This window comes from Octopus sinensis, unplaced genomic scaffold (assembly GCF_006345805.1).
Source record: "Octopus sinensis unplaced genomic scaffold, ASM634580v1 Contig11718, whole genome shotgun sequence".
Classification (NCBI taxonomy): domain Eukaryota; kingdom Metazoa; phylum Mollusca; class Cephalopoda; order Octopoda; family Octopodidae; genus Octopus; species Octopus sinensis.
The window spans coordinates 55,631-71,820 of record NW_021832432.1 but is presented as its reverse complement, the minus strand read 5'-3'; the positions used below and the strand labels follow the sequence as shown (position 1 = coordinate 71,820).

The window sequence follows — 16,190 nt, the reverse complement described above, 5'->3', positions numbered from 1 at the left end:
TTTACATCCCCATAACTTGGCAGTTCGGCAAAAGAGACCGATGTAATAAGAACTAGGCTTACACGGAATAAGTCCTGGGGTTGATTTGTTCTGCTAAAAATGGCAGTTCTCCAGCATGGCCACAGACAAATGACTGAAACAAATACAAGAATATATATATATGTATGTATAGCAGACCTTACAGATGACGCAGCAGAAATTGACAAAACTGACTGGTCAGTATAGGGAATTCTCGATCGGGATTTTTGGGTGATTATATATTTCTTTATTGCCCACAGGGAGCTAAACATAGAGGGAACAAACCAGGACAGACAAAGGGATTAAGTTGATTACATCGATCCCAGTGTGTAACTGGTACTTATTTAATCAACCCCGAAAGGACGAAAGCCAAAGTCGACCTTGGCAGAATTTGAACTCAGAACGTAATGGCAGACGAAATACTGCTAAGCATTTCACCCGGTGTGCTAACGTTTCTTATTTCTTTATTGCCCATAAGGAGCTAAACATAGAGGGAACAAACCAGGACAGACAAAGGGATTAAGTTGATTACATCGATCCCAGTGTGTAACTGGTACTTATTTAATCGACCCCGAAAGGATGAAAGGCAAAGTCGACCTTGGCAGAATTTGAACTCTGAACGTAACGGCAGATGAAATACTGCTAAGCATTTCACCCGGTGTGCTAATGATTCTGCCAGCTCACCACCACATTTTTGGGTAATTATAGTCCCTGTCAGTATATAGGTATATGATTATGCACTGGCGCATTTTTGCTCTTATTTCTAGCAATGTTGGTGTTTCTAACACACTACTCATATTTGGTGGCAGTTATAGTTTTCCTTTTTGGTAAAACATTGCACACTGCTGTTTGTATAATTTTCTATTACTATATTTGTTCCACGTCCTCGCGTTGTTGTGTTTTCTCTTTGTGTTTTCATGTTTGGATTAACTTTATATATATATATATATAGGAGATGTACTTGCATAGCAAGTGATTTGATCTGAGATCGTGTGCTGGAACGAAAACAGTTGCAGTGTGGAAGGTGTTTGTAAGCCATTTAAGAAACACACAAAAGCCATTCAATTCACTTCAACATTTAATCTTAATTTGTCAAAATATTTTCATCGCTATAAGACCGCAACCTGTTCACTGACAAAAAATCCGCAACAGGTTGCGGCCTTATAGCGACGAAAATATTTTGACAAATTAAATTTAAACGTTGAAGTGAATCGAACGGCTTTTGTGTGTTTCTTAAATGGCTTACAAACACCTTCCACACTGCAATTGTTATATATATATATATATATACACAAATACATATATATGCAATATAAAACTGTCTTTTAATATAAACCTCTAGCAGTGTTACTGAGTCCATATTTTTGCTTATAATATTTATTCTCACAGTATGCGACTGACATGACACATAAGAGAGAAGGAAAGAAAAGAATAAATACTCTATGGAATTTAATGTAATAAAAAGCAAAATGAAAGTGAATTCCACATTATATGTTATTTTAAATGGCTATTATAACTTCCATGATATAATTTATTTCACTTTCAGAACAAAAGCTTGATCATATCATTTGTTCAAAAAGTACATGATGATATATATATATGTGTATATGTAATATACACATGTATGTATATGTACTTATGCATGTATGTAGTTATGCGTATATGTAGTTATGTGTATATGTATGCATATATATGTGTGTATAAATATATATATATATGTGTGTGTGTGTGTGTGTGTGTGTGTATGTCTATGTGTATATAGTAGCTATATATATATATATATATACTCTTTTACTCTTTACCCTTCTACTTGTTTCAGTCATTTGACTGTTGCCATGCTGGAGCACCACCTTTAGTCGAGCAAATCAACCCCAGGACTTATTCTTTGTAAGGCTAGTACTTATTCTATCGGTCTCTTTTGCCGAACTGCTAAGTGACGGGGATGTAAACACACCAGCATTGGTTGTCAAGCGATGTTGGGAGGACAAACACAGACACACAAACGCATACACATATATATATATACATATATACGATGGGCTTCTTTCAGTTTCCGTCTACCAAATCCACTCACAAGGCTTTGGTCAGCCCAAGGTGCCACGTAGTGGGAATGAATCCTGAACCATGTGGTCGGTAAGCAAGCTACTTACCACACAGCCACTCCTACGCCTATATATGCATGCATGCATTATATATATATATGTATGTATGTGTGTGTGAGAGAGAGAGAATGAGTAATTTACTTTTAGGGAATATCAAATATAATAAAATGAGAACACATTACTTTCTAAGTATGCTTGAATGACAAGGATATGTAGTGTTCCTTATTTATTAGTCCAGCAATATTTTGAGATATCTTGTTTCAAACTAAATATAAAGGACTAATAAGGAAATATCAAAAATATGCCTATAAGAAAAAAGAAGGAAGGATTGCACTTGAACATTGTCGATATATAATGCGTTTGAATGAAAATCTCCTGAGCTAGCTTCCTTTTTGTGAGTAACTTGAGTAGAATCACCAGCAGTTCAAGAAAATGAACAAATCTCCTGTATATAGTTTTTGTTTTTTTATCTGTTTTAGTCATTTGACTGTGGCCATGCTGGAGCACTGCCTTTAGTCGAACAAATCGAATCCAGGACATATACTTTGTAAGCCTAGTGCTTATTCTATCGGATTCTTTTTGTCGAACTGCTAAGTTACAGGGGTGTAAACACAGCAACATTAGTTGTCAAGCGATGGTGGGGGACAAACATGTACACACACACACACACGCAATGGGCTTCTTTCAGTTTCTGTCTACTCACAAGGCTTTGGTCGGCCTGAGGCTATAGTAGAAGACACTTGCCCAAGGTGCCACACAGTGGGACTGAATCCGGAATCATGTGGTTGGTAAACAACCTACTTACAACACAGCCACTCCTCATTTGCAACAGAGAGAGAGACACACATGCACACACACATTACATTCATACACACACACACATGTGTATTTGTATATATTTCTTTATTGCCCACAAGGGGCTAAACACAGAGGGGACAAACAAGGACAAACGGATTAAGTCGATTACATCGACCCCGGTGTGTAACTGGTACTTAATTTATCGACCCCAAAAGGATGAAAGGCAAAGTCGACCTTGGCGGAATGTGAACTCAGAAAGTAGCAGCAGACGAAATACTGTGAAGTGTTTTGCCCGGCGTGCTAACGTTTCTGCCAGCCGCCGCCTTATGTGTGCACCTTTACAGGCCATCTAATTGTTAACTGGGCCTTTGAAATATCAGTTTCTAATTTTGGTACAAGGTGAGCAATTTCATGTGAGGAGGTAAGTCAATTACATTGACCCTCAATGCTCAACTGGTACTTATTTTTTCAACTCCAAAAGAATGAAAAGCAAAGTTATCCTCGGCAGAACTTGAACTCAGAATATAAAGATTGACAAAATGCCACCAAGCATTTTGTTTGGCCCATTTGAATATTGGTTTCAAATTTTGGCACAAGGCCAGCAAAATCAGAGCAGGGGATAAGTTGATTACATTGATCTCAGTATTTAACTGATACTTACTTTATTGATCCTGAAAGGCTGAAAAATAATGTCGACCTCAGTGGAATTTGAACTCAGAATATACGGTGGGCAAAATGCTGCTAGACAGTTTGCCCAGCATGCTAACGATTCTGCCAGCTCACCAACTTGGCCCATTGAAATATTGTCATAACATATGGTATGAGTTGAACGTTTTCTGGCCTAGCAGGCCTTTCCCTCACTTAGAGTTGATCGCTTCCAGAAAGTGAGACAAATGGGCAGAAAGAATCAACCCCTGTACAAGACTGGTACTTTATTTATCAACCCCTAAAGCAGTGGTTTTCAACTGAGGTCCACATAGTCTTGGGTGGCATGGAGGTCCACATAAGATTTTTCTGTTAAAATTTTATTTAACAACAAGAAAATTCTAATATCACGACAAATTGTTTTGTAACTTAAAGCATGTAAATAATTTATATTATTACATTTAATAATAAATTATCTACATGTTTTTAAGTCACGAAACAATTTGTCATGATATTAGATTTTTCTTATTGTTAATTAAAATTTCACACATGGTTGCAAAGCAAGCTTTTTAGCCACCTAGCCATGTTTGCACCTGTATATAAAGTATTTTTTCCCCACCAGTTACTGTGATTGAACCATGGTTATACTGATTTCTCTTAATTATATTGACATCATTGTTTTTGTGTGAGGTTGATAACTGAACTTGGAATCCGGAACAGTGTGTGTATGTGTCTGTGTTTGTCTCCCACCACTGCTTGACAACTGGTGTTGGTGTGTTTACATCCTTGTAACATAACAGCTCAGCAAAGAGATTGATAGAATAAGTACCAGACTTAAAGAAAAAAAAACCGAAAGGACAGGGGTTGATTTATTTGACTAAAAAAATTTCCTCATGGCACTGCCCCAGCATGGCTGTAGTCTAATGACTAAAACAAGTACAAAAATAAAAGTAAAAGATATAAATACTGAATTTTGCTGACTAAACTTTTACTGTGTTCCTTGTTTCAGGCTTCTATGCGAAATATGCCGAAGAAGATCTCAAGCGCTAGGAAGTTGCCTGGTCCATGGAAGCTGACACAGAACTCACCTCCTCCCAGGCAGTTATCCATTCCAACTCACCAAACGATGATGACCAGTTACTTGTTGAAAGGAGGGCAAACATATCTTGATAAAAACCTAGGTAACATTACCTTAATATCAATTTCTTCTCCCATTTTCTTTTTCTCTCTATTCACACATGCACACGTGCTATTATTTTATTCTTTTACTTGTTTCAGTCATTGGATTGTGGCTTGTATTTGAGCCCTGCCTTGAAGGGTTTAGTTGAACAAATCAACCCCAGTATTTATTTCTGTTGGTCCCTTTTTGCCAAACTGCTAAGTTTAGGCAGGTGTAAACAAACCAATAGCAATTGTCAAGCGATGGTGGTGGTGGTAACATAAACATACATATATACAGTAGGCTTGCACACAGTTTCAAATGCACTCGCAAGGCATTGGTTGGCCTGGGGTTATAATAGAAGACACTTGCCCTAGGTTCCATGCAGTGGACTGAACCTGAAACCACTTGGTTGCAAAGCAAGCTTTTTAGCCACCTAGCCATGTTTGCACCTGTATATAAAGTATTTTTTCCCCCACCAGTTACTGTAATTGAACCATGGTTATACTGATTTCTCTTAATTATATTGACATCATTGTTTTTGTGTGGGGTTGATAACTGAACTTGGAATCCGGAACAGTAAATTTGTTTTAGATATACAGATGTAACCAAATGCCACCTCACCTGGCGCATTGATTCAGAACATACAACTGCACCTTGACCAGGTAATACAATTAGCTATTCTTTAGGGAAACACTAATTGTGGAATGTACAATTACTACTTATTAAAACATAGTAATAGAATACTTTCTTAAAACTTTCATGCTTAACCCTTTAGCATTTCTGAGACTCCCTTCGGTTACGACACAGACCATGGGATTGCACCTAGAAAGTTACCCTCCCAGGCACAAGTCCGGGCAAGGTTGTTTAAGGAAGCCCAGCGGTCGCCCATGCATACCGGCCTCTCCTCTCCACGCCACCAGTGTTATCCAAGGGAAAGGCAAAGGCCAATACAGCTTGGCACCTGTAACGTCGCAACTCCTTTCTACAGATGAGTGAACTGGAGCAACATGAAATAAAGTGTCTTGCTCAAGAACACAACACGCAGCCCGGTCCGGGATTCAAGCTCACAACCTCATGATCGTAAGCTTGATGCTCTAACCACTGAGCCATGCGCCTTCATATTTAAACCAGCCATATCCATCCAAAATATTCGCTGTTTCATGTTTAAACCAGTCAGATCCAGCCTCTCACACCTGCCTTACAATGTCATTGTCAAAATATGCAATCAGATCAATGAAATATCAAAGCTACAAGATAATGCCTGATTAATTCTAAACAATGTGAATAAATAAGGATTACATTTGTCAAAGTAATCAGAATACCAAAGTATTAAATTACATCTTGTCTGTTATTTGCCCAGTCAGCAAGGTGGTAGCAAAAAAAGTTTATTTAAAAGCTATGATTTCTTTTTTTTTTTTACCTTTATCATACCTTTATTATGGTTCTTAAACGGTATGCTGTGCCATATTGGTACACTGGGATTTAAAAAATTGTAATTTAAGACTTGAGAAAGTTCATTCTAATGATTGAAAAAACGTCATTCATAATTTTGATATATACAATTACGAATGAAACAAAGGCGAAATAGTTTTCTATGAAACAGTTTAAAACTTTCATTTTCAACTTTCTATGTGAAATGTGTTGCCCTGTTTCAGATTAAAATATTGCACCATTGTGTCGGATAAAACTACTCCACCCAACTCTAGTTTTATGTTAGTTTCAAAGAGTTATTTCGTTTTTGGATTTGGTTTGCAAGTTTCTGTATATGAGTTGAAGCATATTCTGTTGTGTCTGGGGAGAGTCATTTTCTTTTTGTGTCTTATAATGTAACACACTCACCAGTAAAATTTCCACTTATTTCTTATTTTTATTTTCCTAAAATTTTCGTTGCGTCTTGCAACCTTTGCAATCTTTTCAATAGTCTTGACTATTGAAAAGGTTGCAAGATGTAAAGAAAATTTTAGGAAAATAAAAATAAGAAATAAGTGGAAATTTTACCGGTGAGTGTGTTTCATTATAAGACACAAAAAGAAAATGAGTCTTCCCAGACACAACAGAATTTAAAGAGTTACTTCCCTTACTAGTCTATTATATTCTTTCCACTCGAATTTTATCTGCATTTTCTGCTGTTGAAGAGATTGGAAGTGAGTCACTGTTTAGAGAGGGAATATGAAGTGAATTTAACGTTCATTGTTTGATTTCTTTTTTTTAATTGTAAATTATTTATTTTTTAACTATAGGAAAAATTCACATAATGGAGGGTGGTGTGAAAATGTGATCTATAGTTGATGTCTTATGAATAGGTGTTAATAAAAGATATATTAAGTTCTTAGTGCAGTGCTTCTGTGTATTAGGTGTGGCAGAAAGTATTTGAATTGTAGGTTTGTAGCTACAGCAATGTGAGGGCATTAAAGGTTGATAGTAACAATTGTAAAATCTTGTGAAATATTATGGTCCACGAAGCAATGGAAATTCTAAAGTTGGGAGTTTTGAGAAGAAAAACTGCATCGTTGTGAGAAAGGTTAATAGTATTTTGGTTTGACAAGGCGGCGAGCTGGCAGAAACGTTAGCACGCCGGGCGAAATGCGTAGCCGTATTTTGTCTGCCGTTACGTTCTGAGTTCAAATTCCGCCGAGGTCGACTTTGCCTTTCATCCTTTCGGGGTCGATTAAATAAGTACCAGTTTCGCACTGGGGTCGATATAATTGACTTAATCTGTTTGTTTGTCCTTTCTGTGTTTAGCCCCTTGTGGGTAGTAAAGAAATAAGTATTTTGGTTTGACTATTTTATGTTTTAAAAATGTGTTAAACAATTATGAACATTATTTACATTTGACGGACATTTGTCCTTTTTTTTTTGTTGTTAACACAACGTTTCGGCTGATACACCCTCCAGCCTTCATCAGGTGTCTTGAGGAATTTCGAACCTGGGTTCTCATTCCTAAGGTATTTTTTGATTTGAGTTGAATCCTTTCGTTACTGTATTTATTTTGAGATGTTCTGTTTCTTTCAATTACTTTGAATATAACAAAGAATTTAGTAAATTAACTTAGTTATCATTCAGCTATAACAATATTTCTGCTTCAGCAACTCAGTACTGAATTTTTCTGAAATGTAATGGAAAATCGGTCAGTTTCAAAGCATTGATGACTGGGTGACAAAAACAAAGTTTGAAAGGAAGAGTAATCATTTCCTTTGATTTCTAGATAGTTCTTGAAGATTTGAGTACACAGTATAATTGCTTCTCAGATGTGCTTTGTACTTTTTTGTGTAGAACATTGCTTTTGATTTCTTTTAATTACTAAAAATCAAATTGCTGGAAATTTGTTGTCTTCGAGGTTGTTGCCAGTGCCGCTGGACTGGCTCCTGTGCAGGTGGCACATAAACAACACCATTTGAGCGTGTCCGTCGCCAGTACCGCTTGACTGGTCCTCGTGCTGGTGGCATGTAAAAGCACCCACTACACTCTCGGAGTGGTTGGCGTTAGGAAGGGCATCAAGCTGTTGAAACTCTGCCAGATCAGATTGGAGCCTGTTGCAGCCATCTGGCTCGCCAGTCCTCAGTCAAACCGTCCAACCCATGCCAGCATGGAAAGCGGACGTTAAATGATGATGATGAAGCAAATAGAAAATAGCACAATTTTGTTACACAGTGTTTATTATTAATGTCTGGTGTTTATTTTGTTGCTCTCTGTTTTTCCAAGATGTTAAATTATGAGGACACAATCAATCATTGGTTGTCAAGTGATATCACGTTAAGAGAAGCTGGGAAGAGAGATTAACGCAAACACATAAATACATGCGTGTGCATGCACATATGCACACATGTACAAACAATATATACATCATCATCATCATCATTTAGCGTCTGCTTTCCATGCTGGCGTGGGTTAGACGGTTTGACTGAAACTGGTAAGCTGGATGCCCTTCCTAATGCCATCCATTCCAAGAGTAATGGGTGCTTTTTAGTGACACCAGCATTGGCCACGACTACACTTTCACTAGGCTGGACAAGTCTTCTCAAGCACTGCATATTGATATACGCATATGGTAGATTCAGCTTAATTTATTTATATCAGATTTACGTATAGTAAAAGTCCTAGCTGCTATGCTGTGAGATTGAACCTGAAATTGTGCGACTTCAAAAATGATTTCTTAACCATGCACTCATGTTTTTGTCTGTTGTTATTAATATCATTATTTTTTCTTTAATATTTTCCTTCATTTTCATATATGTTATTGTGATTTTTACCCTTTTTATCCATTTTGAACCCGCAATATTTTTGCATTCATCCTTGTACTGTCCCCAGTCTCCTGTTGCTCTCTGTGGCCAAAACATTCGAGTGAGGTTGTTGCCAGTGCCGCTGGACTGGCTCTGTGCAGTTGGCATACAAACAACACCATTTGAGTGTGGCCGTTGCCAGTACCGCCTGACTGGCCCTCATGCCAGTAGCACATAAACGCTCCCACTACACTCTCAGAGTGGTTGGTGTTAGGAAGGGCATCCAGCTGTAGAAACTCTGATAGATCAGAATGGAGCCTGGTGCAGCCATCTAGTTCGCCAGACCTCAGTCAAATCATCCAACCGATGCTAGCATGGAAAGCGGACGTTAAACAATGATGATGATAATCCTCAATTATTAGGAGCAGTACTAGTTGTCATGTATATTGTTACTATATTGTTACTATATTGTTACTAGAAACAACATGTACTAGTTACCACTATGTGCGTGGGCTGTGAGAAAAACCTTGTGCTTTATTTGAAGTATTGTAATTTTTTTTCATTGTTATTTCTGAATAAAGTCTTGTAAGAATCAGACTTTTACATTACTATAACCACTCCTATGTGGCTCCACTTATCATTATAGCTACTACATCACTATAATAATTAGGACCACCTACCTTCTAAATAACATGATTGACTGAAGGCACATGGCTCAGTGGTTAGGGCATTCATCTCATGATCATAAAGTCATGAGTTCAATTCCTGGCAGTGTGTTGTGTCCTTGAGCAAGACACTTTATTTCACATTGCTCCAGTCCACTCAGCTGGCAAAAGTGAGTTGTACCTATATTTCAAAGAGCCAGCCTTATTTCTTTACTGCCCACAAGGGGCTACACACAGAGGGGACAAATAAGGACAGACAAATGGACTAAGTCGATTATATCGACCCCAGTGCGTAACTGGTACATATTTAATCGACCCTGAAAGGATGAAAGGCAAAGTTGACCTCAGCGGAATTTGAACTCAGAACATAATGACAGAAGAAATACTGCTAAGCATTTCGCTTGGTGTGCTAACGTTTCTGCCATCTCGCTGCCTTCATATTTCAGAGAGCCAGTCTTGTCACATTTGGTGTCACGCTGAATCTCCTTGAGAATTACATTAAGGGTACATGAATCTGTGGAGTGCTCAGCCACTTTCACAGGCTGTTTCATTGATCGGATCAGCTGGAACTCTTGCCCTTCGTAACTGATGGAATGTCAGTAAATAACTGATTACTTGTCGGCCACTACTCCATTCATAGACTTCAGTAGTACTGCTTCATCTGCTACAGCCTCCACAAAATTGCTCTTTTTGCCTGTACATCTCTATAGCCATTTGCATGTTGGCACAGTTGTTGTTATTGTTGTTGTTTTTAATACAGTCGTATATTTCAGGTCCTTCTTTGATTATCAAGTTATTAACAGAACCTTGTTGTCTACATTGCAGGAGGTATAGTGAAGCCATCGCATGTGAGAGGAGGGTCTGAGATAGAGATGGAATTGAAACCTGATCCTGTTGCAGTTATGGAAATAAATAACAGCCAACACTTCAAACCCGATCTTTCTGTGGATTGTAAAGGTATTTCATTCTATGATCACATTCTAGTACCAAAGAAAGAGTCTAATTTTACCAGAAACGATCAGTACAAGTCAACGAAACAATCACTTTTGGCATCACCACGTCGCAGTTCTTATGAAAGGCTTGATTTGCATCAAAATGTTACACCGCTTCGTGAAAGAATCAATGTTTTATCAGAAGGACAAGAAAGAAGTTTGAATCAAGTGCAAGATTGTAACGCCACTGACCATTCTGTTGACCATACCATCAATAAAGTTGCTGATCACAGTCAGAACCGCAGAGTTCTTCAACAAATAAACTCGGAAAATAATAAATATGGACTTAAGGATTGCCATACCAAAAATGCAAGTACTCTTTTACCAAGAAGGCCCCGAGAAATTACCAAACTACCAGACAATGCAGATTTATACTTGTCACTGCTTCCTGAAGATCACAAGGTCACTGTAAATGCTGTGGGTACCACTGTCACTACATGTGGTAGTGATGATGATAGAGAAGATGATGGGGCTGATATTGCCATTGGTGAAGATTACAATGACAATATCGATGAAAGCTGTGATGTTATGAATGGTGTCTGTGTTGGTCGTGGTGATTACACTGAAGATTCCAATTCATTAGTTTTTTCACCCTTTATTGATTCCAAAAGTTCAATGACTTTATTTTTAACATCTACCCAAGACGAAAGTTGTTCTTCTGATGTCAATCTAACATTTGACTTTGATGATGCTGAAAGACTTACTTCAGAGCCTGTCTCTTCTCTTGTTCTTCTGGAAGATAGTTTGTCATTGAAAAACGATCCAATGAGTTTGGATTCCGACAGTCTGTATCTCTCTCAGAGCCAATCTGAAATTGACTCTCCATCACTAGATGATTTTACATTTCATTAAAATAGATGATGATTCCATGAATAATTTAATCTCTAGCTTTTGGTAAAATTTCAATTCTAAATTCTCTAAAGACTTGAGGAAAAACACCCCAAAACAGGAGTTTTTATTTAAAAGAATTTTCACAATTTTCTCTCCTTCGTTGTTATTGCATAGTACTGAACTGTTCTCTTCAATTCTGTACACAAAGATCAGATTGATGTAATTGTATCTGCTTACTCTATTCTTCTTTACAATCCTGAATCGGTTCAACTTTGTTATTGAGATGAGTTAGAATTCACAGTTATGTTGTCTATGAAATAGTTTACATTTTTCTGTTGTATTGCAAATTGACACAAATATAAAAGCACTAAGAATGATTCTTGCTGGTTACAAGTATCAAGTCTGCAGGCCTACAGATCTAATTTTAACTGGGCTAGTTTAACTTGTCATCCTCTCAGCATTAATAAAATAAGTGGTCAGCATTTCAGCTTCTTCTTATATATGAGGGGCTCAAACATATTAGGGTGTCCAGCATTTCAGCTTTTTGTAATATATGAGGGCCTCAAACATATTGGGGTGTCCAGCTGAACTGAGTCTTTGATACAGCATGTTTGCAGCAGGTCATTATTATTGTTGTTGTTGTTAAGCAACAAGACGGGTAAGGGTGATTAGGTGATGGTCTAGGGCTTAGAGGTGGAAGACCCCAGACCTTGGGAAAAAAAAAACTTTGGTTGTCTTGTTGTAGTCAAGGGCTCTTTGTTGACGCCCGACACCACTAGGAGGTGGCCCTTGAAGTCGCTGGAAATGGAGATCTCCAGGTCCAAATTCTTGAACAGCATAGGTCATTGTTGGAAGTCTGTGCTATCTTTGGAAAACAAAAATCTGCACTGATTTATTGTTCTTACCCAGAGCCAGTCAGGAGTAAAGCATCTGCCAGCCGTTTGATAGTATTACTATGCCATCCAATTGTGGTTTCATTTCAGTTGGAAAGTTGAAAAAAAAAGAAGCTCTCCTAAGAAGCAAAGTCCTATTAAATCCCTATACTGTTACTAATATTGATGGCAGTGAGCTTGCAGAATTGTTAGAACATCATGCAAAATGCTTAATGGCATTTCTGTTGGTTCTTTACATCCCTAGTTCAAATCCTACCAAGATCAACTTTGCCTGAATCCTTTCAGGATTAGGATTGATATAATAAAGTACCAGTCAAGTACGGTGGGGTGGGACTGTCAGTGTAATTGATTAGCCCCTCCTTCCCAACTCCTCTAAAATTACTGGCCTTGTACCAAAATTTGAACAATATTGAGGCAGTGGATTGGCAGAATTATTAAAATGACGGGCTGAAAGCCTTGTGGTATTTAGTTTCACAGTTTTAAACTTTGCTTTTCATTCTTCAAAAGAAATATCAGTCAAGAATTGGGGGTTGATGTAATCAATGATACCCATTTCCTAAAGTTGAGGTTTCAACAGAATTGGTACATCACTGTACAAAATGTCCCTTTAGGTGGTAATTTTAATACTTCCCAGAGTCATCTTTACTTTCATCGTTCCTAGGTCAATGAAATAAGGACCAGTCGAGATCTGGGGTTGATCTTCATTAACTGTACCTTACTCCTAAAGTTTAAGTCCTGGTACCCTGGCTGAATCGTTAGCATGCTGGGCGAAATGCTTAGCGGTATTTTGTCTGCCGCTACGTTCTGAGTTCAAATTCCGCCGAGGTTGACTTTGCCTTTCATTCTTTCAGGACCGATTAAATAAGTATCAGTTATGCACTGGGGTCGATGTAATCAACTTAATTCCTTTGTCTGTCCTTGGTTGTCTCTTGAGGACAATGAAAAAAATAAATATTTAGGCAGCAGTTTAACAGAGTTGATAGAATGTTGTACAAAAGACCATACTGTATTTTGTTGTGCTTCTTGATGTTGTAGTTTCAAATCCTACCAAGGTTAGCTCTTGCATTCATATTCAGGGGTTGATAAAATATTTCCATATATCAGACAGGTACTGAAGCTGATCTCACTTGACTAGACCCTACTCCTAAAATCTGAAGCTCATAGTACAAATCAATATTAGTGCTTGTAGTAAGGTGGCAAGCTGGCAGAATCATTAGCAATCTGGGCCAAATGCTTAGTGGCATTTTCTCTATCTGCACGTTCTGAGTTCAAATTCCACTGAGGTTGACTTTGTATTTTATCCTTTTGGGGTTGATAAAATAGGTACCAGTTGTGCACTGGGGTCAATGTAATCTACTTACTCCCTCCTTGAAACTTGCTGACCTTGTGCCAAAATTTAAAACCAATATTAGTACTGTAGTGTTCCTGAGAATCATCAACATCATCATTATCATTATCAACTCCTGGATTTTACCGCTTCAAGTCTTCAAACTCATTGGACTGATTACCTATTTCCCAAGGTGTAGAAGAATGGCCTTTACATTAACGTGTGTTTGATTTTTGACAGTAATACCAATTAGTTCTTCTCTAAAACTGTTTTAAAATTCTAGTTAGATCTCAGGGTAGAAGCAGTTATTTTTTTTTACATTTCTTGGCAAAGAATGAAAATAAATGATAAGCACCCACTATTACCAACTGACAAAAAAAAAAAATAAAGAAAAAATTTTAAAAAAAATGAATAAATGAAAAACATTGTCTTGTAAAAGTATTGTAAAATGAAACAATGTATGTAATTATATATGGAGAAACTTGAAGTCTGATAGGTGTGAGGTTTATTTAAATGCTTGTATGGGAAATAAAGAAATTGAAAAAAAAGTGTTTTTAATGAAAAAATAACTACGTTTGTTTTGTATCTGTTGAACGTTAAGTTTCTTGTTGTTGTATAACATAATGTACACAAACACACTTTCTCATTTTCAAGTGTTACTCAACATGAGTGGTACTCAACTTTATGGTACTCTGTACCCCACTTCATGGAATGTCATCTTACAAACACCCTTCACTGTATTTTGCACAAAAGGAGTAGGAGGAGGAGGAATTCACATGTCCCCTAGACTAATCAGTTTATTTTAATTCAACAGAAGTTGATATTGTACAACACTTCATCATCATCATCATCGTTTAACGTCCGTTCTCCATGCTAGCATGGGTTGGACTGTTCGACCGGGGATCTGGGAAGCCAGAAGGCTGCACCAGGCTCCGGTCTTATCTGGCAATGTTTCTACAGCTGGATGCCCTTCCTAACGGTGTAGTGGGTGCTTTTTACGAGCCACCTGCACTGGTGCCAGGCGAGGCTGGCATCGGCCACGGTCGGATTGGTGCATTTTACGTGCCACCTGCACGGAAGCCAGTCGAGGTGGCACTGGCTTCGGCTACGATTCGGATGGTGCTTTTTACGTGCCACCAACATGGAAGCCAGTCGAGGTGGCGCTGGCATCGGCCACGATTCGGATAGTGCTTTTTACGTATCTCCAGTCCAGGGGTCCTGGCATCTGCCGGGTGCCAGTCATAGGATTGGTTCAATTTCGATTCCGATTTCGATTTCATTTATATTTTTTTAACACACACACTCACACATTCTTAAACAGTGACTTCGAAGTTTCGGCCAACTCACCCATCGTCGGACAGTCCAACAACGGCTTAGCTAGCTGAAACTTTGAAATTACTGTCAACGACATTCTTGTTTAAGAACAATAAATTTGTATTGTACAAAAGTATAGAGTAATCCATCAGATTAATGTAAAATTGCTTTCATTATTCTGTTGTGTCTGGGGAGAATAATTTTCTTTTTGTACCTTATAATTTAACACACTCACCGGTAAAATTTCCACTTATTTCTCATTTTTATTTTCCTAAAATTTTCGTTGCATCTGGCAACCTTTTCAATAGTCTTGACTCTATATATAAAACCCTGTGTATGTGTTTCCTCTATGCACGGCCCAACCACTGGATCAACCTGTACCAAATTTGGCATTACTCAGGGAAGGTTCTAGGGCTGTCAAATTTTGGCCCTTGCCCATATAGAGGGCTGTAGCCCCCCCCTACGACCTTTCCAATTTTTCTTTTTCAATGTTATAATACCAAATTTGGCATGAAGGTTTTTCATTACTCGGAGAAGGTTGTGGGGTCAAATTTTGGTCCTTGCTCATACGATCCTTCTGATTTTTTTCAGCGGTATAATAGTTTCACTTTTCATAACGCTATGGTTTCACTTTTATTGTTACACTTTTATTCTTACTGTGTGTGTTTCCTCTATGCACGACCAAACCGTTGGATCAACCGGTACCAAATTTGTCTGTCTGCAGATTACGTCGGTTTTGTTTTTTCGCTTTGAAGGTAAACGATTCTGAAACACCTTTTTAATTGTGATAATGAAACAAGAGGTTTAAAGAAAAAGAAGCAGTAAGGTTTCTAAATAACGAAAGGTGTTCATACGGACACGCGCTTATACACTATAGGATATCTTTCAATTTATACGATAAACTTTATAAAATTTAGAGTTCAATATTCCCGTGACATAAGGTAGAGATATCGACACGAGTTATTCAAATAATTCGTGGAATGGACCTAATAAAATTAGTTAGAGTTTCGATATTTCATATTTGAATCCGATGTGACTATTTCTACTTGGATATTGGTCCTACCTCAGAAGTCGAATCTACAATTTTCCCCTAGTCATACGGCCTATTGTTCTGCACGTCCAAACCACTGGATCAATGGAGGCTTTTCATTACTCGGGGAAGATTCGGGTCCGGGGAGTTCACTAAATTTTAAACTTTTTTCTCAAAAACAGAAATATGTTTT

General features: G+C 37.8%; 1 protein-coding gene across 4 annotated transcripts in view; it reads left to right on the top strand.

The window, feature by feature from the left end:
* LOC115229081 overlaps nucleotides 1-12,313 on the top strand; it is a 28,628-nt gene extending 16,315 nt beyond the window's left edge. For 3 of the 4 annotated variants that reach the window (XM_029799504.2, XM_036499098.1, XM_036499099.1), the window contains exons 3-4: nucleotides 4,573-4,744; nucleotides 10,436-12,159. In XM_029799504.2, the coding sequence (XP_029655364.1) occupies nucleotides 4,573-4,744; nucleotides 10,436-11,454 (1,191 nt within the window). In that variant the 3' untranslated portion in view covers nucleotides 11,455-12,159. Of the gene's footprint in view, nucleotides 1-4,572; nucleotides 4,745-10,435; nucleotides 12,160-12,274 lie in introns of those variants that run through there. The other variant, XR_004997274.1, reaches the window with a different exon arrangement.
* The last annotated feature ends 3,877 nt before the right edge of the window (nucleotides 12,314-16,190 follow it).